This window comes from Monodon monoceros, unplaced genomic scaffold (genome assembly GCF_005190385.1).
Source record: "Monodon monoceros isolate NGI ecotype Baffin Bay Population unplaced genomic scaffold, NGI_Narwhal_1 Super_Scaffold_20, whole genome shotgun sequence".
In the NCBI taxonomy this organism is placed as follows: domain Eukaryota; kingdom Metazoa; phylum Chordata; class Mammalia; order Artiodactyla; family Monodontidae; genus Monodon; species Monodon monoceros.
In genome coordinates, this window is record NW_021703777.1 from 36792844 (window position 1) to 36816227 (window position 23384).

General features: G+C 37.8%; 1 protein-coding gene across 9 annotated transcripts in view; it reads right to left on the reverse strand.

The window, feature by feature from the left end:
* Positions 1-23384, reverse strand: part of ARHGAP24 (Rho GTPase activating protein 24) — a 518868-nt gene that overhangs the window by 57932 nt on the left and 437552 nt on the right. For 8 of the 9 annotated variants that reach the window (XM_029234798.1, XM_029234801.1, XM_029234799.1 and 5 more), the window contains 2 exons: positions 21317-21439; positions 2630-2837 (listed from right to left, as the gene is read on the reverse strand). In XM_029234798.1, the coding sequence (XP_029090631.1) occupies positions 2630-2837; positions 21317-21439 (331 nt within the window). Of the gene's footprint in view, positions 1-2629; positions 2838-14229; positions 15739-21316; positions 21440-23384 lie in introns of those variants that run through there. The other variant, XM_029234802.1, reaches the window with a different exon arrangement.

The window sequence follows — 23384 nt, forward strand, 5'->3', positions numbered from 1 at the left end:
TGTACTGGAGGAATGAGCACATCCTTGCCAAGGTCTGCCTAAATTGCTGATTTATAAACAAATGATTGGTTGTTATTGCTTATGCCACACAGTTTTGGGGTGGTTTAATACACCAGTGTAGAAACCTGAACCAGTGAATGACTGAGGAAACAAATGACACTCCTTTTTCTCAAAGCATACTAGCAATGTTACCATATTGTTTCTGACGCTGAAATACTCTCTGTAACTCTCTTTTACAGATTTTCCAGTAAATGGGGAGTTTCTGTAGTTACACTTCAGAAATTATCAAAAGATAAGGAAATTTTTGTGCAGCATGAAATTAATTAAAGATCTTTCTGATTAAATTTCTGATTATAAAAGTAATGTATATTTACTGAATTTACAGTATAAAAAAGGGGAGAATGTCATTCATTATTCCACAAAATTAATGTTTATCTTTTGTTATATTTTCTTTAGTCTCTATGAACTGATGCATTTTTATACAAAAAAAATACATTTTTCTTAACTGGGATCACATTTTATATAAAGTTCATTGTCAGCCTATAGTTACAGAGGAATAATTTTGCTTACAGGGCACATCTTTTACAAGTATCCTTAAATATATAAAATATCCCCCTAAATTGCACATATTAGCAAAGAGCTGTTAAAAGAACCAAATTTTAAATGCCTGTGTCAAAAGAGCTTTTAATAGATAAACTTTGCTATTAAGGTCATCTGCATATATTTAGGCCATACATAAATGTAAAGAAAAAGACCACTGAAATTTATCAATGTCACATGAGTTCATTGTATAGGATGTTGTTTATCCCATAATCTGATATTTTATTTTGAGGATTCCATTGACAAACTTTTTTCTAATTTTGGAACAAAAAATTACATTTCTCCTAGATAAACCATTGTTTATATCTTGCGGACAGGGCTGAACTATGGAGCTGTGGATCTTTTTTTTTTTTTTTTTCAAAGTATAGAATAAGACATGTGGCTCCCCAACCAAAAATATATCTGCATTTTTGAAATTTGTTCTCTGACCCTAGTTTTGAATTCATTTCTTTACCACCACATTTAATTTTTCTCTCTCAGAGGGAATTTATGAATCTTCATAAACTGTGACACTTTTTGTAAAAAGGTGGCATTTTGATCAATTAATTTATCCTGTCTAATTTTTCTACTTATTATCTAATCAGCATTTTCCCAAAATTTTAATAAGTGAATAACATTTTATTATATTATATTAACCACAGTCTATTGCTAGAGATAATAGATTGGAATTCATTCTTCACTATTATGGAAATTGTAATAAGCAAATTTGTGCTTCATTTTTTTCCAAATATCTGATTTTTTTCTAGGACTGGACTTGCCTGCTTAAAGGGTCTTGAAATGCATTACCAAATTTCTTTAGAAAGACTATGATGATCTGTACTCTCACCATCAGGGCACCTACCTCAACACACCTTGCCAGCATGATTGTATCACTGTTTGGGGTTTTGTTAATGTGACCAGTAAAGGGGCATCAAATGAGTTACCATGAATTTTTTGGATTGGAACAAGCCCATACTCTCAATGATGCTTCCTTTATCTCATATCATGTATTCAAGAGTCTTCTTGTCTATCTGTCCTGTAGATCTGTCTATCCACACGATAATTCTATACTTTCAAAGAGAAATACTACTTAAGCAGGCAATTTTCAAGTATCAAAACTATTCTTATCCACAAGTCCAATACTGAGAATCTCTCCTGAAAAAATATTCCAAAAATAGAAAATATTTATATCAATGTGTACTCACTACAACATTACTTGTAACAGTAATAAAGTCACGACTTAAATGTCCAAATTTATTGAAGCAATTATGAACAATATACCTATAGAGTGAAATAGTTATTAAAAATTATGCTTACAGAGGTTGCCAATGATCAGATGTTAAGTTAGAATATGCTGGAATAAAAGGCCATTTTTCAACTCTTGATATGAAAAAAACCCTGCTACAAATGTTGAGTTAATAATATTAGGATAAATGACTCTATTTTTCTACTGAATTAAAAAAATTGAACAGGAGGAGGTAATTTACAAAATATTATCAGTGTTCAACTCAGTTAGTGGAGTTATGGATGCTTTATGCATTCTTCTCTGAAACTTCCATTATTTCCTGAATTTCACCATACTATATACTTCTCCTTGTTTCTTTGCAAATCTATTTTAGATTAAGATGGAGCTATATATTTAAAAATATAATGCTTTTAATTACATTGCCAATATCCCAATCTCTGTTTATCAACACTTTTAATATCCCTTAGCTGAAAGAATTCAAAGAAACATCAAACAAGAGAAGACTCCTATTCTGAAAATTTACTTTTCCAATGTAAAAGTTTAATACAGTTTTAATTTAGGGCCAAAGGAAAAGAATAAATAATAATGTTTTAAGGTTGGGGGGGAGTATGGCAGAGAAAGACATCTAAAGTATCAAATTTTTGACTCTGTAACTTAGAAACAATCCATCTTTGTGAGGCCATATAATCCATCTTCTAAACTGTTACAACATCAATTAAGATTATGTCATCTCAGTTTACTGCAACCTTTTGGTTGAGTTTGAGTGTCTCAGTGAAGGATGGTTAGTGAAAGCTTGAAATCTACCTGTCAAAGGATGGCTTCTCTCCACAGTCAAAGGCATCCTGCAGCTCCTTGACAAGGTTAGCCTGGCCTGGCAGTCGGAAGAGACCCTCTTCCTTCAGCCCCCTTTGTCGGATAAAGTCCACGCACTGCTCCACCAACATTGGAGCCAGACGGTGTCCGTATCTCTTCTCATAACGGACAGTATCTTCCAGTTTCTGTCCAAAAATGCCTGGAGAAATAAAGGATCACAATGAATTTGAGAAATTCATCTTTTCTCACTTTGTTTGCTTTCTTTTAAAATTCAATGTAAAGGAAAAACAAAGATTGGAATGCTAGCAAGCATTTCACGTCTGGTACTTAACATTATTACAGAATTAAATTCATTATGTACAATTCTTCAAATGAAAAGGGTTTACCTTGTGCTGTCCTTTCCCCCTGTATTCCATATTTAGCCCAAAACTGAAATGGAAATACGGAGTTTGAGATATCCACTTTGAAATAAGAAATATTGCAATAAACATAATTTCAGTTTTAGGTTTTCTTTTATTTTTTCCTTTTGGGAAAAAACATATCCAAAAACTTAAAAACAGAAATATTCTGTAGATAATAGTCAAATTCTACTTCTGTTACAAGTGTAAATTTATGCCCAATTTTCATTTAGTTTAAATATTATTCATGTCTCTGTTCACCCTTTTTTTTCAATCAAGAGATGATGCCATGATTATAATCAAAGGAATAAAACCATGAAAAGAAATGCAGAATTTTCATCGATATAAAATATTTCAGACAGTGTTGGCTCTTTAAAATATTAAACTATTAATTTATTGGAAAGAGAAGTCTTGGAAATACGAAGCAGTGCATACTAAAAGTGAGGAGACAGGGTCATGGTGGTTTGTCCTAACAGGGAGGCATATATGATTACACATTGCCTAGAATTGTCAGCACATGGGGGTAATAAAAATCAAAACAATTTTGATCAGTTTTATCAATGATTTTTAATTACCTACAAATGATGCATTTCTTGGTGCATGCATTTGGTACCCCACTGATTAAGAAACAGTGCCTCGCGGGGCTTCCCTGGTGGCGCAGTGGTTGAGAGTCCGTCTGCCGATGCAGGGGGCACGGGTTCGTGCCCCGGTCCGGGAAGATCCCACATGCCGCAGAGCGGCTGGGCCCGTGAGCCATGGTCGCTGAGCCTGCGTGTCCGGAGCCTGTGCTCCGCAACGGGAGAGGCCACAACAGTGAGACGCCCGCGTACTCCGCAAAAAAAAAAAAAAAGAAAAAAAGAAACAATGCCTCTAAAATATATTATTATCAGTTGGTAGTTTGGAAAAATGATCAACCAATGAGAAAAGAGGGAGAAAAAGAGCCAAAGGAAATGTGATTCCAATGTTTCCAGATGGGGTGGCTTTAATGATCTTATGATTTTCATAAAAGGGGAAGAAAAATGAGTGTCCCATGTTGAAACTATGTAAGACTCCAGAATGTTTGGGGAATATTTCAAAAACATCAGGTTCAGAATTTAACAGTAAGAACATATGCTTTACCTCCCTATATGTAAAATAATTTATGTATGGATTCAGTAATGCAAAACCATCACATTCCAAGCAATAAACACTTGCTACCAAAGAGAATATTCTTAGCCTAAGTAGAAACAATAACACAACAACAAACCAAACTATTGTACACCTGGTATCAAATCTGGCACTAATGGTATCCATATAATCCTTCTAGGGAAAAAGATTGAGTTACCTGTTATTAATAGTCAAATGCATATTAAACAGAATTAGAAATTAGCTTAGTTTGTAGACTTTGGAACAAGCAGTTTCTCTATAACGGTGTGTTAAACATTTTCCCCCAACTCAACAGATATTCACACCCCTATTTAATCTTGTTATTTTTATTTTCGTGGCTGGAAAATTAAATACTTCTCCTACTTCCCAAGAGTCTTCTGGAGTCTCTAGGAAGACTTGTTTATCTTGATGAAAGAGAAAGATATAGCTGGAATTGCCAATCATGACTTTTTCCATCTTGAACTTGGACATGCTACCTGTGACCAGCAGTCATCTTTTGACCATTAGACAACAGCCACGAGGGAAAGGCTGAAAGATTCACAGAGACAACGGGGCTGAAATCACTGAACCGCTGACCCAATACCAGCAGCAACTCCTTGGAGATTTTTTTTCAATGTGAGAAAAATAAGCCCCTGTATAAGTCACCATTCACTGGGTTTTCAGTTATTTGCAACAATGTTCATTTCTGTATGAAGTGGTGATAATGATTTTGAAGCTCTTCTAGTATTTTAATAACAAAGCTTGAAAATTGGTAATGAATGAAGAATACCATATCTTTTCCCCTGAAGTTCTTTGATGCTTATTTGCCTGGGATGTTTGGTTCTATCCTGCCAAAATTGAGGAGATAGCCTTTCAGAGGCACTTATAAATTATATTAAAACATAATGTTGGGCTCCCCTGGTGGCGCAGTGGTTGAGAGTCCGCCTGCTGATGCAGGGGACACGGGTTCGTGCCCCGGTCCGAGAAGATCCCGCATGCCGTGGAGCGGCTGGGCCCGTGAGCCACGGCCACTGAGCCTGCCCGTCCGGAGCCTGTGCTCAGCAACGGGAGAGGCCACAACAGTGAGAGGCCCGTGTACAGCAAAAAAAACCAAAAACCAAAAAACATAATGTTAACATTTGGGAATAAATCTTACATATCTGATTTTTCACTTATTCTTTTGGACTGATACATTACATAAGGTTTCTCCCTAAATCCAGCAGAAAATCTACTAAAGATGTTCCAGTTCAACCTCTATGAGCGCTACAAATGAGAACCAAACTTCCAAGATTTGGTTTTATGCAGTAATGAAAAACAAACATTCTTTTCTTAAAACTCTCAGGATTTCTTTTTTCCCCAAAACTCAAGGATGTGATAAAGGACACAGTAATTCTTGCTTTAGATGTGCACTCTGTTTTTTTTTTTTTTCTCCCCTTGTTACATAAAGGCTTGCCTATATGATAAGAATTTTCTTAACAGGTATAGTAAGAAACTAAAAGCCAAAAGCCCTAACATCCTTTCATGTATTAGGTACCTAATATGCACTAAGTCCTTGACATATATTCTCTTGTTTCCATAATAAATATACAAGGTAGCTATTTTATACCTTAGGAAATTGGGCTCAGAGATATTAAATAAATCACCTAAGGTTAGTTACACAGCACCAAGTGGCAGAATGGAAGTCCATATCCAGATTTAGTCAGGCTTAAAAATCTTTGCTTGTTCCTGAATACCTGTCCTCTTCCACTTTATTTAATCCCAATTATTATGTGTCCTCATTTCCTAGTAATTTAAAATATTAATACATTCAAAAAGTGAAGAAAATAGCATATCTTTTTTGTGCTCTAAAAAATGGTAATAGTTAGGATGTATTTATGTACGCCAGGCATGGGTACTAGAAGTTTACCTGCATTTCTCTCATCTAAAACTCTCAGCATTCTATGAGGTGGGTACCACCATTTTACTGAGGACGAGATGGAAGTATAGAGCGATTAAGTAACTTGCTGAATGTCACAGGGCTGGTAAAAGATGTTGCCAGGATTTGATCAAGACTGTTGAATTTCAGAGCCTCTGTTTGTGTATTACACAATACTGCCTAGTGGGTATAATGGCTGAAAATTGAGTTACAGAGGAAGAAACACGTCTCTTACTAGTTTTCTGGCCTCAATTCCTGTCATCACACTAGAAGTGGTGATTTCTGTTGAGAAAATGGCAAATTTGGAGGGAAGTCGGGAAAAAAAAAGGAGAAGGAAAAAACTCAGCATCTTGCGCAAAAAAATGATTTCCTTAATATAAAGAGCTATGCCTATTTAGCAACAGAATATGTAAAAGAGTTTTAAAAATGTAGACAGTATGTACACATACTTAGAAATTCCTGTGGGAAAAATAGTAATTTTCTGCTGTTTATCTGGTCTTGCAAAGAATTAGGTAATGATTAGATGTATACTTCCCATTCTGTAGCATTGGAAATAGAATGTCCCAAACATCTCTGACTTACAAAGGTAGATGGTGAGTTAACTTCCTGTGTGAGAATGTTTTTTTGTACAGAAAGGTAGGGGGGAATTCTTTTTTAAAAGCTGCTTTAGTTAGAATTTTCTTTGAGGGAGCAGTGAAACTTCCAATTTTAAAATTAACAAAAAAGCACAAGGTCATGATCTATCCCCAGCTAGCAGCATGGAGAAAAGGACACATTGATTAGTAGATTATTAACAAGAATATTCCCTGTGGTGTGAGTCTTGTAAACAGTTCCAGCTATGTCCATTTAAATTCTCAGAGAGGTTTCACATTCCCTAACAAAACCATCCTTGGAATTTCTGCATATTTCCCCTGGAAGTACATTGATGGTGTCATGAAGCATCACTCAGGACGTGATTTTCCACTAGGCTGAGAAAGTAAATCGCACAGGTAATTTTATTATATCTGTGGGAGGCTGTTTCAACTGGAGGGAGAGACAGGAGAGAGAAAAAAATATAAAGAAAATCTAAATATCTTCAGGATTTGTGAGGTTTCTCCTTTATGTGTGATTCATATACTCAATAGCTAGAGGCAGCCTGTGATGTCATTCAGTGTGATCTAAAAAATATACTCAAATTCTACCCATCCTAAAAGATAAATAAATACAAACTAAACATCTTTGTACTCTCTGTGCCTTGTCCCTTTATTCACTCTGCTCCTTGATCCCCAACTAAGTATAACTCTGGCTCCATTTCATCACTTTCTATCTTCTTGTCAACCTGTTACAATGTGGCCTCTGACACCGTCATTCCACTAAAAGAGCTTTTTCTATAATTACCAATAACTACCTAGTTGCCAAATCACTGACAGCCAAATTTATTTTTTGCATTACTTTATGGCTCACTCCCTTTAAATCTATCAATCTCACTCTTCTTCCTGACACTTCTCACACCTTACGTAATTCTTTCCTTCAAGAATACTCTTTTCAATCTCGATCCTCAATATTTCTTAAATGACTTTTATAGAGCTGGGTTCCCAAACCAGGCAAGTGCTGCCACAGTGATCTTCATAATATTTAAATCAGATTATGCCTCTCTTTTGCTTCATTTCTTCCCATGGTGCCCCCTGGCCAACCAAACTCTTTTTCATGAAATACAAATTCTCCACAATCTGATCTCTGCCTCTTCATCCACTATTCAAAGTACAAATGTTTAGGTAGCACCCTTTCTGTGCCAGGCACTGTGCCATATCCATGCTCATTACTGCTGCTTCCTCACAAACAACATACTCAATAACTATACTGAACTATTTGTTGTTTCCTATATGTATTATGACTTATTACATCTTCACGTCTCCTTCTAGAAGGTAGGTCCTGCTGTCATGAGCCAGCCTAGGAAAACTTACCCTGCAAGATTCAACTCGCATCATCTCCTGTGTTAAGTCCTTACTAACATTCCCTCACCCCCATCCCAGACACAAAATTTGCTATTTTCTTCTTTGCTTTCTTAACATATTGCTTTGTAATTGTTTATTTAGATGCCTACCCATACTGGACTCGTCCCTCACCAGTCAAAAGAAGATTGTACTTTCACAATTATTATAATAAAACGATTATTTTACATTTATTATTATTGTTATAAGTGATATTGGATAACAATTTATACTGTATATTTATACTATAAACTTAAAGGAGGTTTAGGTAAATTTCCAAAAGTACTGCAGACATAAGGACTGAACTGGGAACATGAAAGACTCCAAGGCTCATACTCTGTCTACCATAGTGTCACGGTCTGAATGTTTGTGTCCCTTCCAAACTCCTATGTTGAAAATCTAATGCCTATGGTAATGGTTTTAGGAGGTAGGGACTTTGAGAGGTGATTAGGTCATGAGGGCAGGGCCCTCATGAGTGGGATTAGTATCTTCATAAAAGGGACCCCAGAGAGCTCTCTCACTCCTTCCCTTTCAGCCCCTTGGGAATACAACAAGAAGTAGACAGTCTGCAACCCAGAAGAGGTCTCTCACCAGATTCCCAACCATGCTGGCCTGATCTCAGTCTTTCAACCTACAGAACCATGAGAAATAAATTCCTTCTAATAAATTAGAAGCTACCCAGTCTGTGGCATTTTGTTATAGCAGCCTGAATGAATTAAGACACATAGGTAAACTCTCTTGTTCCCTGGAACTTAACACCAAAGTGGGTAAGGATTGAGTGTTCCATAAACATTTGTAGAATTAATGCATGCATTAAAATAAAATACTTCATCTCCTCAATTAGAGGAAATAAATGGCTAACTCCAAGGTAAAATGAAACTTATCAAGACTTCTCAGGTTGTGGCACTGATTCCTATAAAAACGTGAAAACAAAAAGTCTTTGATTTGTTGATGAAAAAGGCAGAAGTTAGATAACTTCTCGGTTACTACTTAAATTTTCTATTATCAGTTATTTTTCAGAGTTCCCTGTCCCTTCTGTGCCATAGATTATATGCTAAGTCATATAAAGAATTTGCTTTTACTTATCCTTCTGCTTATTACAACCCTGCTAACAGAATAAGTCACGGTGTCACCAGGATTGTAATAATATTCAATTAAAAATGAACATTTGCCCATGGTAAATGGACAAATAAAAATAAAAGACATCCAATTTAGTACAGAACTAAGAAACAAAGACAGCCAAAGCTTACTTCAGTCTGTTACTAGCACTTTCTAAGCAGCCAACAAATCTTCTATGGATAGAAAACTTAATTCAAGAAGCTCAGAATCTATAATAATCAATGAATATATGGTAAAATCTTGACTCTCCTTGTAGTCAGACTGGAGAAAAATAAAGGCTTGAAAAAAATAAGCAAGTGTAATAATGTGGTAATAGTGACCCAATAGCATTGGTCTTAGACCAGCAGAGTAATTATACTCACCATTTACATCCAGGTACCAAGCCATGCAATTTACATGTATTTTCTTATTTGACACTCACAAATATTCCGCAAGGACATCTCCCTTCTACAAATAGACTCAGAGATGCTAGGTGACTTGAAGTCACATATCTAGAAAGTGGTAGATCTGGGGTATAAACACAGGTCTATATGACTCTAAAAGTCTTCCTTTTCCACTATGTTATGTTAATTCAATTCAGACATTTTTTTCCCATAGGGATGCTGACTACTCTTTTAGGATCATGTAAGAGAAAATGTCTTTCCATAAACTTCCAAAGACTAAATCTGATTTCATGTAGTTCAGATGAATCACTGCCTTTCCAGATGAGTCCATGGTGAGTCCTTTATTCATAAACTCCTCAGACTTCGTATATAATTTGTTGTAGTGCTTATTACAGATTAAGTAATTACTTATTTTATATGTTTCTTTATCTTCAAGGAATCTGTGAACTCATAGATTCCAAGAAACTTGTTTTGTTTGCCTTCTCACCCCCAAAATCACTTGGTAGATACTCTGTAAAACTTTGACATGTGAATTAATGAGCTACTCATTTATAGCACCATTTAAAATTATATGGATTTGGATAGTAGCATTCTGTTGGACAAATCAATTTTGATAAATGTGACTGCAACATATACAACATTAACTTTTTTATGCTTTAAGGTTAACCATCACTTAATGTATTAACATTTTCACTTATAAACATACCATCTACATATACAGGGAAAAATAGGTTCTGAGGACAGATCAGAATACTTTAAATTACTTTAAAGAAAATGCTGGTGTTATCCACCACCTCTGTAAAGGTATTCTATTTTAATTCACTACTGTCTCTGAACTAGCAGAAAAAGATAGGTAATAATACTATACTTCACCAGCCTGCAATAGATCTTGAATCCTGGATTGAATAGACCTATTGCCATTCTTAACTTTGAGAAGAAATAAACAAATACAAATATATATTTCTTATCACAAATGTGCATAAAAGTACTTGAAAATAGCTATGAAGATAAGGTGACCAGGTGGCAGCATATAAGAAATATAGAGGCTATAGAGTAAAGAGTATAACAGGTGAACAGAGAAGCCTTGATGAAGAAATGAGAGCCAACAATGACTTGAAGACAGTGTAGAGTGTGGACAGACTGCAGAGGAGAGAGAGCATCACTGCAGAGGGGGCACTGAACAGAGCAAAGAGGTGTTACAGGAGATGGGTTCAGGGAGGAAGAGGGGGTAGTCTGGGGAATTGGAAATAGTTGGAATTACTTAGAAGCCCTTGACAGTTGCATGAAACGGGACATTCTCTTGGGAGCAATAGGGACTCATGAAAAATTTCTAAGCCATGGAACATTGCTTGTTAGTACTGTTTCAGGAATACCAACTGGACGACGCTTTACAAATGAACTGTGCTGCAGGAATTTGTGAACAATGTTGGTGAAAAGAGGTGAGGATGGATGCTGTGTTGAAGAGCCACTTCTAAAGTCAAAGTACCTTGTGTGCATAAAGCCATAAAGGCACAGACAACTAAGGTGATGGAAATAGAAATGGAGCTGAAAGTATATAAAGAAGGAAGAAGCAATGGGGCATGACCACTAAGTTACTGTCTAGGGGGAAAAAAAAAGCACTGGGGAATTAATGATTCTTTATCTCCAAGAAGAGCACGACTCAGGAAAAAGACAAGTTAGGGTTTAAAATTTTACTTTAGTATGTTCTGTGATCACAACAATCTTAAACCAGCCAGACCATTCTGACTAGAAATTAACACTGACATCTGGACCCAAAGTGTTCCAAGTAATCAAAAGATTGATTAGGCTCTGTATATTACATATCAGTCTTATGGAGGTAAAAAATATATAGTTTCAAAGGGTAAAGAACACATTGTAATCTTTATCTCACCAGAACATAAATCCAAAGCACCACTCTCCCCAGGGTCCTGCCTAATAGATGGTTCACAGTGCCTAGATTTTTAAAACCACTGAGAAAACATGTCCGGAGACCTTTATTAGTAGCTAAACAAAGAAACAGAGGGCAGTAAAGGACAGAAGAGGTCTGTAAGAGAAAGGAACTCAGAGCAGTGAGTTCCAACAGGCACAGCATGCAAGCTGCAATCCCACCAGGCCTCTGGAAACTTTAACTGAGCTCCCCTCTTCATTCTGAGGGCCATTCTGAAGTGCTGAGCTGCCTCTTCTGTCAGCCGACCCGTAACAGTAGTAAAAAATGTTTTAAATGTGGATCAGGAAAAGCAGACACATTACCATTTTGCACTTCTTGGTGCTTTTCCATGCTTCCTGCACCCTCCCTTTTGCTTTCATTGAAAGGACTTCAGTGGATGCTCTCCAACAGGCTTGGGAGAGGAACTCAGAAACCCCTGTCCACTTCTGGAACTCCTGGAGCACCCAGGGGATTAAACAAAGCACAAAACGACACTCTCTTCTTAAGGTAGCATGGTTTGGGAACCCGGGGTTGAAAGAAAAGTTCATTCTTTTCAGTGCAGGACCTTGAATAAAGATCTGACACGCTGGGCTTCACACCGCCGCTGAAAACAACGGCTAGTGTGGCACAGAAACAGCCTTGCAGCCCAGCCTCAGCCTGGCGCCTTCCTTCCCAGAGCCTCACTGCCTAACTGTGGTTGAGCAGGGAGAGGGAACTTAACACAGCTGAATGCCCCCTGCACCTCCTCTCCTTTACGGTTCTGACAGTAACCAGAATGCAACTTTGTAAAATAAAAACCTGTTAATCCTTGACTCAAATGCTGAACATTCTTCAGATTACTAAGACTTTGCAGAGGCAAAGACAATAGTTTAAAAATAGCCCACAGGAGATGATAGATGGAAGCTGTTCCCCACTCTCTGGCTGCCATTTGCCAGCCCATGGGAATTTTCTTCTTCTTTTTTTTTTTTTTTTTCAGCACTGCCTTCCCTCATTGATATTTAAGGAGAGAGGGAAGAGGACATAACGAACAGCAGTGTTAGCCAGGGTTTTCAAAGACATGCTATATTCCAGTATGGGAGGAGAGAAGGTGGAAAACGTAAAAAACACTTTGCTCTGCATTTCAAAGATAAATTAATTGTCCCCAGAACATTTCATGTTACAAATGAGCAGAAATAACCTAGAAAAGTAGACCTTCTCTACATGTTTGGATAAACCCAATTTAGTTGCTGAGTGGTGGGAGAACCAGAAGAGGGGATGTCCTTTAAGCAATTAATCCCTAGCCTTTTTCAGTTTCTCTCATTGCCAATTTCTCTATGAATGATGCAATCTTACAGTAACCATGAAATCTCTAAAGATCTATAAAACATGAGACACATATCTCTCATTTAATTATCTTTGTGGATGAGAGAGGAATATAAAGTAACACCTGAATTCCTTGCTTATAATATATGATAATTCCTTGCTTATAATATATAATAATGATCATAGCCAGATATTAACTGCTCAAAGGAAAAGACTCAGAAGGAGCAAGGTTTAGTTTTAAAAAGTTCCCACTATATCTTGCTTTAAATATACGGTTTTTCTTCTCTTCTATTTTTTGTTGATTACTAGATAGAGAATGTTGATTAATAGGTGGCAAATTAAAGAAAAAAGGGAGAAAGAACAACCTTAGATGGGACTCAAGGCAGCTCCTGATTAAATTATTAGTTTACAGTACATGACTTTAAAATTATAATTACCTAGTTCCAATTTAAATAATCATTTGATTTAATTATTCCCAGTTTAAAACAAAAGGCCATTTTAAAGTATGTTGATACAGAAACATTTTATAGAAATACTTCATTTTACCTATGTTGTACCCTTTAACTCCCCCTACACAAATCAATTCTGAAATACTTAGTTTCTTTTTTTTTTTTTTTGCGGTACGCGGGCCTCTCGCTGTTGTGGCCTCTCCCGTTGCGGAGCACAGGCTCCGGACGCGCAGGCTCAGCGACCATGGCTCACAGGCACAGCCGCTCCGCGGCAGGTGGGATCTTCCCAGACCGGGACACGAACCCGTGTCCTCTGCATCGGCAGGCGGACTCTCAGCCACTGCGCCACCAGGTAAGCCCTGAAATACTTAGTTTCTTTTATTGATCCTAAGCTTATATTTTCCCACCCCTTGTTCCTGATCCTTCACATCTTTGCCCTCTCCCAGTGCCACCTTATGATATATTTGGAAAGCCAAGGTGACTCCTATTTCTTATTAGTGTTAATCAATATGGTTCAAAGCCTCCTGAAAAGGGGTCACTACAGATAATCCGATTATTACAATTTTCTCAGTAGGGGAGGAGAGGCAAGCGCAGGCAGCCAGAACCAAGCCGATGTGATGGGAGCGCTGAACGGGGACTTGAGAGGGACTCAGTTCAAGGCGGGAACAGCATGGCTGCTTGATTTGAGTCTGGGAACAGCCCAAGGTAGTCTCGGCCCCTCCCTTCGGCATGGTCCGGCCAGCTTGTTTGTTCTCCAGCAGTCAAGGTGATCCCTTTAGGACCACCGTTCTTTAAGCCCCGCCCACCTGGCCCATTCACAGGCAGTAATAAACAGATCAATAGGAACCTCGAGAAATAAGTATAGACAAGCAAAACCACACATAAACCATTCTTGTACAGTTTTAAGCTCTTGGCTTCCAAACTCCCACTTTATCTGAGCGTAAACTGACCTTAAAGCATCAGAAAGATATTTTAAAAGGACATGAACATATTATGTACCTACCTTTCCGAAAACTAAAACACCGTTTAATTCTTCTGTATGTAGTTTTAGGAATGAAAGGAGTAGACGCCAAGGCACCTGAGGGGCGCCCGCCAGTACTTCTGTCTTCAGGCATCATACAGCCCCCAAATTCTGAACCCGTTTCTGGCTCCCTTTAAAACCTGTCTCTCTGTGATATCGGGATCCCACAGCTACTCCTTCTCATGTTTGTTTATTTGTTGAAGTGCTGTTTCCTAGAACTTGAAGATTTTGATCATCCAGGTCCTGAATCAGGGATAAGTTACCACCTCTCATTTACTTCTTTTTGGCAAAAAAGTTCCTTTTTTCTTGCCTAATCCCGGGAGTTTTTGAGGTTTTTTTAATTATTATTTTTTTCTGCAGACATTCCAAAATGTCACAGTAAAAAGAACCACAGCAAGCAAGCGGCACCTCCCATTCCAACAGCAGACTTTTCTTTCTTTTTTTTTTTTTTTTATTAAGAACTGTCTTCTCAGCTGGAACTGGGGGGACTGAGATTCTCTGGAAAGGTCAGCAAATAGCCGTGAGCAGGGGAAAGAGGAACAATGACCAAAAGGCCCCTGAGGGATATTTCAGTACTGTCCTTGCTGGCTCCTTTTATCTGAGCAAAAGGGGAGGCAGATAATGGCACCTTCTCCAGAAAGCATTTCGGTGCATAACAGATTCTTTTCAAAGAACTCCCCTGTTCCTTTTATAGCACCCCTCAGCCTTTGATGCTCTCTGCGGGCTTCTCCCTTCGGTCTTCAAACTCCCGGGGCTCCCGAGGGAATCGCCACGTCAGAACAGTCCAATGCCCGTTCCGGGAGAGGCTCCTCCTCGGATCCGTGTAGGAAGCAGCTCTGCAGGGAGTTTCTCCCCCGCTAGTCCAGTTCCTGCTCCCCTTTTCTCAAAGAGAGCTGGGCGGGAGCTGGCAGGGCTGCAGCTGCCTCGTCACCACGCTGTGGCTGCGGCTGCCTTCAGTGCCCGCCGGTCACATGCAGCAGGTGCAGTCACAACAGTGTGAGGGGAGCAGGGAGAGTGCCCCGCGGCCACCTGAACCCCTTGTTTCTTCCTTTGCCTTTACAGTGACTCCCCTGCCGGCTCTGGTCTTGTACATACCTTTACAGCTGGCTGCCTCAGTCCCTCCAGAAACCAAACAGCCCCAAACCAGCCCTGAGGGGGTCAACTTTTTGCCCCTTCCTTTCTGCATTTATTCTCTTCCTATACAAGATTTTTTTTTCAGATACTTTGCAACTGAATCTATTTGTGAGTGCTGATGTAAATGTGCATATCGTTAAAACATATGTGTGTGAAATAGAAAACTGTTCAAAATTTAGCAGCAAAGATTCTGCAGGCATAACCACAAAACAAGTTAACTCATATGTGTGTGTGTTTATACGTTTTTATACATATGTATTTGTCTGGCTATGGTTTTTGAACCAATCCTGCTTTCATCTTCTCCCCTGATTGTGCATGCACCCGCTGCAGCCCAGCCCCTATGTCTACCAACACCCTTGGTCCCAGTCACTGAACAATTTACTCACTGGGTTAATCATTCATCCACCTGGCTGTTCCATGAGCACATTTGGAATGCTAGTGCTTTAACCCCAACTGACCCCTAAGGCCTCTGGGTACCTTCCTAGCTATTTAGCAGGAGCATTTAAAAAAGCTGTGAAGAGTATTAAAAAGATACTCCCTTTAGAAACATCATTACTCTGACTAGCATGCCCAGATAGGTAAAATTTTGTCACTGAGGGAATCATTATTATTTCTGCCCCATGGTTCGACCATTGTTTTTGCTTTCTGTGTCACAGCAGGCTGCTAGGAAAATAAGGAACTGTGAAGTATAACTCAGTCCCACCAAGACAGTGGCAGCGCTGGACAAGAGGCACCTTGGCCCACTGAAAACATCACTTCTCTGAGCATTGGTATGGAGGGAACACATGTGATCGCAGGACTTTGGAGTTGGAATGAATCTTAGTTAAAAGAGTTTTGTCCAACATTATTTCACAAGTGAGGAACCTAAAGGTGAGGGGGTAATATCACTTACCACAGATCACACAGTGGTCTGTGTCAGGGGCAAGACCACACAGCTTCTTAATTAACCACTGCTTGCCCATGTGCTAATTACTCATCATGAGGATTATTCACATTCAGTATTTTTACTGCCTTGGTAAGTCTCTGACTCAACTCTTTTCATAAGGAGACAGAAATATACAGGAAGGACCTGATTTTGTTAGCAGCTAAAGTTAGGCTATGCCCTCAGATCTAATGAACAATTAATGAATTTTCACCCTCCCCAGATCCCGGACTGGGTACTTCCATATACATTGCCTCAAAAACAATCCAACAGAAGCCCAGTGAAAAAGACAAGAAAAACCCAAACAAACAAAAACAGAACCCTAAACGTTTCCAAAGTTAAATACATGTTTTGACATCCCAACTTCTGGATTGGACTTTTAAGCAGAAACCATGTGCTTCTCAGCATCATTAATAGGGAAGCATCTGTTTACAGGGGGGTTAATCAGATAAATGAAAGTTGAGGTATCTAGATTCAATACTGAACTAAGTTATCAGGCTTGGTTGTTAAGAGAGGGTGTCTACATTTTGCATTTCCCCTGGTTCCCCTCCTTCATCTGAGTATTTGTAGTAACTTTGGTCTTTTTCATAAAAAGAAATATCAAAGCCCTATATTTTATGATTTCACTTAACAGTTTTTAATTTCTAAATATTGAAAAACTAAGCAAACTCCTCAGGTGTCACCTATGTTTTAATCAAATGTCTAATATTGAAATGGTAAAGAGGGAATATCTTACATGTATAAACAACCTGAATAAGCTTCAGTGCCTCATGAAAAACTTTAACTATTTAGAAACACAGGTTGTAGAACTGCAATATAGACAATGAAATGCCCTCTCTACAATAAACACATTTAAAATGTATCCGGAGGTGGTATACAGAGCTTGATAAATCAGGATGAAAAGTCACCTTCCAAATGTCTTTACAGATGCCATTTAATCAACAACCACAACAATCTTTGAGCAGTGGGAAGGAGGTTGGAAGCCAATAGGTTTTTATTTAGGATTAACTGTCTTGGATTCTATGACTAAGATAGGAAGGGGAAATGTATTCTCTAATGAAAAGCAATTATGACAATTCAGGAGTTTTTTAGCAGCTTTACTGAGATATAATTCACATATCATAGAATTCTCCTGTTTAAAGTGTACAATTCAATAGTTTTTAATATACTCAGATATATGCAATGGTCATCACAGTTAATTTTAGAACATTTTATCATCTAAAAAAAGATCTCATATGTTTTGGCTACCAACCCACTGCAAACTCCTTATTTTCCCATCCCAGTCCTAAGCAATCACAAATCTACTTTCTGTCTCTATGGATTTCTCTGTTCTGTACTTTCTTATAAATAGAACGATATATCTCTCTCTCTCTCTCTCTATATATATATGTATATATATATAGTCTTTTCTGACTGGCTTCTTCCATCTAGCACAATGTTTTCAACGTTCATTCACGTTGTAGCATGTATCAATACCTCATTCTTTTTATGGCTGAACAATCCATTGTATGACTATACCACTTTCTGTGTATCTATTTGTCCATTGATGGACATTTAGGTGTTTCTACTTATTGGCATTTAGGAATAATGCTGCTATAAATATTGATGTGCAAGTTTCTGTGTGGACATACATTTTTCATTTCTCTTGGGTATATACCTAAAAGTGCAAATGTTGGGTCATATGGTAGCTCTATGTTTAATCATCTGAGGAACTGTCAGACTGTTTTCTAAAACAGCTACATTTTAAATTCCCATTACCAATATGGGGGGGGGGGTTCAATTTCTCCACATCCTTGCCAATACTTGTTATTACGGAACTGTTTGATTCTAGCAATCCTAGTGTGTATGAAAGAAATGGTATCTCACTGTGCTTTTGATTTGTATTTCCCTGATGGCTAATAACGCTGAGCATCTTTTCATGTGCTTATTGGCCATTTGTATATTTTCCTTACAGAAATGTTTATTCAGATTCTTTGCCCATTTTTAAATTGATTCTAACTGGGTCAAAGTTTTGATTTGTTTTTATTTTTGAGTTGTTAGTTATTTACATACTATGGGTAGAAGTCCAAAATCAGACATATGATCTGGACATACTTTCCTCCCATTCAATGGGCTGTCTTTTCACTTTCTTGATGGTATTAATTCAGATATTTTTGAAGAACTCAACTATATTCATCCTACTTGTCAACTTTTAAACACTTTTGTTTTTCATATACTGAAGAATATACTATCAATAAGGCATGGACTTGTAACTGTGGGTTTTTCACTACCATAGTAGAAGTAATAGATCAAGCTATTGTACAATAAAGCAGGAAGAAGCTCACAGTGAAAACACACGAGTTTTCTTCCTACTTATGTTACTCACAGTACGACACTTGGCAAGTCATTCATTCTCTCTGGGTCTTAATGACCTATTCTACAAAATGTGAGGCTGAACTAATTGAGTGGTTTTAAAATATTCTTGGGGAGGGGGAAGGGTAAGCTGGGACAAAGTGAGAGAGTGGCATGGACATATATACACTACCAAATGTAAAATCAATAGCTAGTGGGAAGCAGCCGCATAGCACAGGGAGATCAGCTCGGTGCTATGTGCCCACCTAGAGGGGTGGGATAGGGAGGGTGGGAGGGAGGGAGACGCAAGAGGGAGGAGATATGGGGATATATGTATATGTATAGCTGATTCACTTTGTTATACAGCAGAAATTAACACACCATTGTAAAGCAATGATACTCCAATAAAGATGTTAAAAAATAAATAAATAAAATTAAAGTAAAATATTCTTAATTGGTGAAAAACTTATTTTTAATGAAATACTAAGTGGAACCCCAATATATAAATAAAATGTTCCTCAGTCATATAAGTTTATTGTTTACAACTCAAATTTGTAACATTTCTTTAAAATTCAATCAGTAAGTATAGAGGGGCTATATTAATACAAACATTTGAAACATGAGATTATGGGTGACGTTTGCAATTTTCTATCAGGGTCAGCATTCGGTTTGGTTGTGTATTCTCTAACAACTTTAGGAAATTCCGATATCAGATGAATTACAAAAGATTTCTTGCAAATTGAATGAGTACTTTAAGAGCTTGCCTTACAATCTCATTAACACTCTTCAATTAAAGCAAAGAGGGCAGGAGAAGATTTATTCTTCAGGGTATTGTTTCTGTTGTAAGTGCTCTATGCTAAAATATATCTCTTTAAAAGTAAATTTGAATCAGGCATTTGCAAAATCCCTGAAGCACATTCTGCAGGATAAAGTATACAAACCAATCAGCTACTAGAGTATTCCTTCCAGGTTCATAAATTTGAAGGTTAACACATAGATCCCACTAGGATCACCTGTGATACTCCTGGGCTGATAGGACCTCCTGTGGCCACTGATTTGGTGAAGTAAACTGGATCTCATTCATTTTTCTTGAGAAAAGGACAGATGGAAGAGGAGGAATGGGAGAAAATAATCCTTGATAGAAATAATCCTCCAACAAAAGTACCACTTTCAGCAGATATTAAGAATCTTCCTGAACTCAGGAGCCTCAGAAACCTGATAATGGAGGGGAAACAGGAAATTTGAAAAGACATATCCTTAGGCTTCCCCAAAAATCCTTGACCCTGAGGGTAGCAGAAGACCTCTCGCAGCTGAGTATGTATCTCTCATGAATAGTCATGATGAAGACCCCTCTGCTAAGGCACTGGGATGGGATCTCAGCCCACCGGCCTCTTCAAACATTTTGAAGTCACTTACTAGCCATTTTAGTATATGAATAGGGCGACCATACAAGTTGTCACCCAAACTAGAACACCGTGAGAGTGAGAGGTAGCACTGTCAATAATTAGCCTGGGACAACAGTAGTAAACTACACTGTTACCAGGCAAACTGGGATGAATGGTCACCCCGGTTAGGAACCTCCCCCTTCCCCAAGAGGAGATCCTGCTAAAGGACAGGCAGTTTGCAGACATGTACCACTACTCTTGTAAAATATCAACATGTCTTCCATGAATCTTTACTATTTTAAGTTTAGCTTAACTTTTCAACTATTTAAACTAAGCTTTTGAAGTTATTCTAAAATGTAAAGAGGTCAGTCAGCTTAAGAAACATCGGATATGTTAAGGGAAAAAAAAATCACTTCTAAATTCGGGGGCTGACAATATGCAAAAGAGAATATAAAATAAATATGAAAGTTCTAATTGCTTTAATAGATATGAATTTGATTTATATCATTTATTTTAACTACATCAACATAAAATAACTAGGCTTTACATTCTTGGAAATACGTGTTGGTTATAGATGAATATTTTGGGGTCCTTATCTGTTTGGTTCCATTTATTGGATTTTTCTTTAAATATGTTTTCTGTTTATATCACTCTATATTACTTGATAGAAAAGATCACATCTTTTATCCTTCCTTCTTCCTTTTAGCTCTATTCATAGCACCATGTAGCTTATTCTTCACATGATATATTCTCTACACTGTATTAGCTAACAATTTTAAAAGAAACTTATTATCAAATCCACAAATACTTTCCTGATTGCAAAGTTGCAAAGCTTTTTTTTTTTTTGTCACTCTGATTACCAGCATATTTTCATCCAATGCTTTGCCACTCCTCTTTGATACCACTGAGCATCTGAGGGCTGAAATCTCTTCCAAAACTAATAGTCAAAATGTTTTTTTGCCCTGTATCTACAGGTTATTAACTAATCTACATTTATGATATGAGGCTCATAACTATGTATTATTAGTAAAATGGAACATCCAAGATAAAAGTAAAATATTATCCCTTTTTATAATTCAAAATATTCGTGGAGGAAGTTTGGTTATTAATGATATTTGATCTAAATTGAACTTCTAGGAGTTACTTAGATATGTGTCTACAAATAAATTAGTAGTTTACTATTTATTTTAACATTCTCCATTTGAAAGTAGGTGCTGATAGTGACACGGGCTGGGGGAAAAGGATGAACAGTTTTGGCCTACCTTTCTGTTTTTCCATGATTTTAAAATACACTCACCTCCTCCAAACGGTCCCCATATGACTCGGCGGATGGACTTGACCCAGTCTTCCATATCATTCTGGGTGCTCGCCATAAGGAGGTAGCTCTCATGATTTGCTGTCATCCGATCTCGATCGCCTCCTATAAGAAGACAGGAACATTAACACATGAGTATGTGCTCAGCGGAAGATTCCCCGTCAGCAGCCTCCTAGTCAATCCCTGAAACATAAACTGTACCTAATGCAGCTAGCACTAGGTTCTACCCAATGAATCAGAAATATTTACCATGGTTTCATCATGGGAAAAAAAAAAACCTGCTTAGAAGGGAAAGGCTCTTATGTTTCCAAGAGAAAGCCAGCAAACAAATGTCATTCCCCAAACAAAGCCTAGCTTTTTGTCCTAGCAACAACCCATAGGCCTGTATTAACTCATAATCCAATCTATTCACACCGTACTGCTGAATAGGGAAAAATAGCAAAAACAAAATGAAAGATGGAGAAATGGTCCGCAGAGCCTGAGTTTTCATTCCAAGCAAGCGCATAACAGTCTGAGTCTGCTCAGCGCACACAGTGAGGCCACCGGGCACATCATGGTTGAGTATGAGTCCCAGGAAAGGGAAAAGAGCCACATGTGAGAATCTGCCCCAGAGGTCCTCCTCTGTGCTCTGTCCTGGAAGGGGAGCCTCTTACCCCAAATCATACCTTCAGGGGAACACACAGAAGAAGACACAAGCCTGGCCAGTCTCAACGGCCAAATTAACACCCCAGATGGCCCTGCCACCTAAGGGTTAGCTTTAGGAAACCCCAGCAGTACCTCCTTGCTTGCCTGTTTCTCTTATCAGCCCCGCTCCCCGCCCCCTCACTGGTCGAAAACAACTCATACACTTTAAAACCTTTATAATCTCTAAAATCAACTTTGAAATGCTGGAGATCTATAAAGCATTTTTATGCTTAGAGGAGCATTTCTGAAAACAAGTATCAGTGACTGCACTGCTTCATTCTCTTTGAAAAAACTAGTGTGGTTCACAGAAGGAATAATTAAGAAAATGGACCATTAAGTATTATTTAACTGAATTCTGATAATATTTCAGCATTATACTGACTGCTAAGGTGCTCAAATAATCTATAAACAATTTAATTTTCACTAAGTGCTGTAAACTTGCAGCCTTGGGTTAGACTAATTCATATCGAAGTATTTTGTTTAAGACATTGTCATTGTTTGTTTTTAAGTGGATCCGAACAGATGCCAACTGTTCTAATTCACAGCCCTCCAGTTCTGAGAGCCAGGTACTGCATGTTGCAACTGAAGGGGCTCAAAAACAATCTCCTTTGTGAGGAGCGTGCAGCCTCCAACAGGCCCCGCACTTCCTATTCTTTCACATCCAATCTCATTCACAAAGCTCTGAAAACTCTAGGCATTTGAGTTTGTGATCTCTGAATTTTATACAAATGTCCTAGGTTGAGAAATACAACTCTTCTAGCATTGATGCAAATTAACAGAACAGGTGCAAGGTCAGAGAAGTGAAATAACTTTAAGCCAACCAGCTGAACAGCCAGCATTGGTGTTTTACATTTCAATACAAGTGAATTTGGGGGTGGCGTGGGTGAGGGATGCCATCAAATCAGTTCCCTAATGTTTACAGATCTCTTGAATAAACAAGATGAGCCTTCTCACTTTAAAGAGAACATATCACTATTTGGGAAACAATGACTTTCTTACACCTCTAGGTCTAGCCTAGGTCAATCATCACTTTAAGCAATTTATGTCTGAAAAAGCATAGGCTCAGGAAATCAGAGAAAACCCTTCTGAAATCGCAATTCTATATTATATTAGCTGTTTAACTTCTGGGAAAGCACATAACTTCTGGAAACTCAGTATCTTTAGTCATGCTTTAGAAATAATAATCCCTATCTAGTAAATTTTTGTGAGAATTAAATGAAATGAAGTTAATATACTAGCACTATGTTAGGCTAAAAGAGAAATTCTGTAAATATTAATTCAGTCTCATTTAACTGCCTCCCATATCTACAAATGCAAAAAGGACATATTACATTTAATTTGACCTCAGAGACATACAATTAGTGTA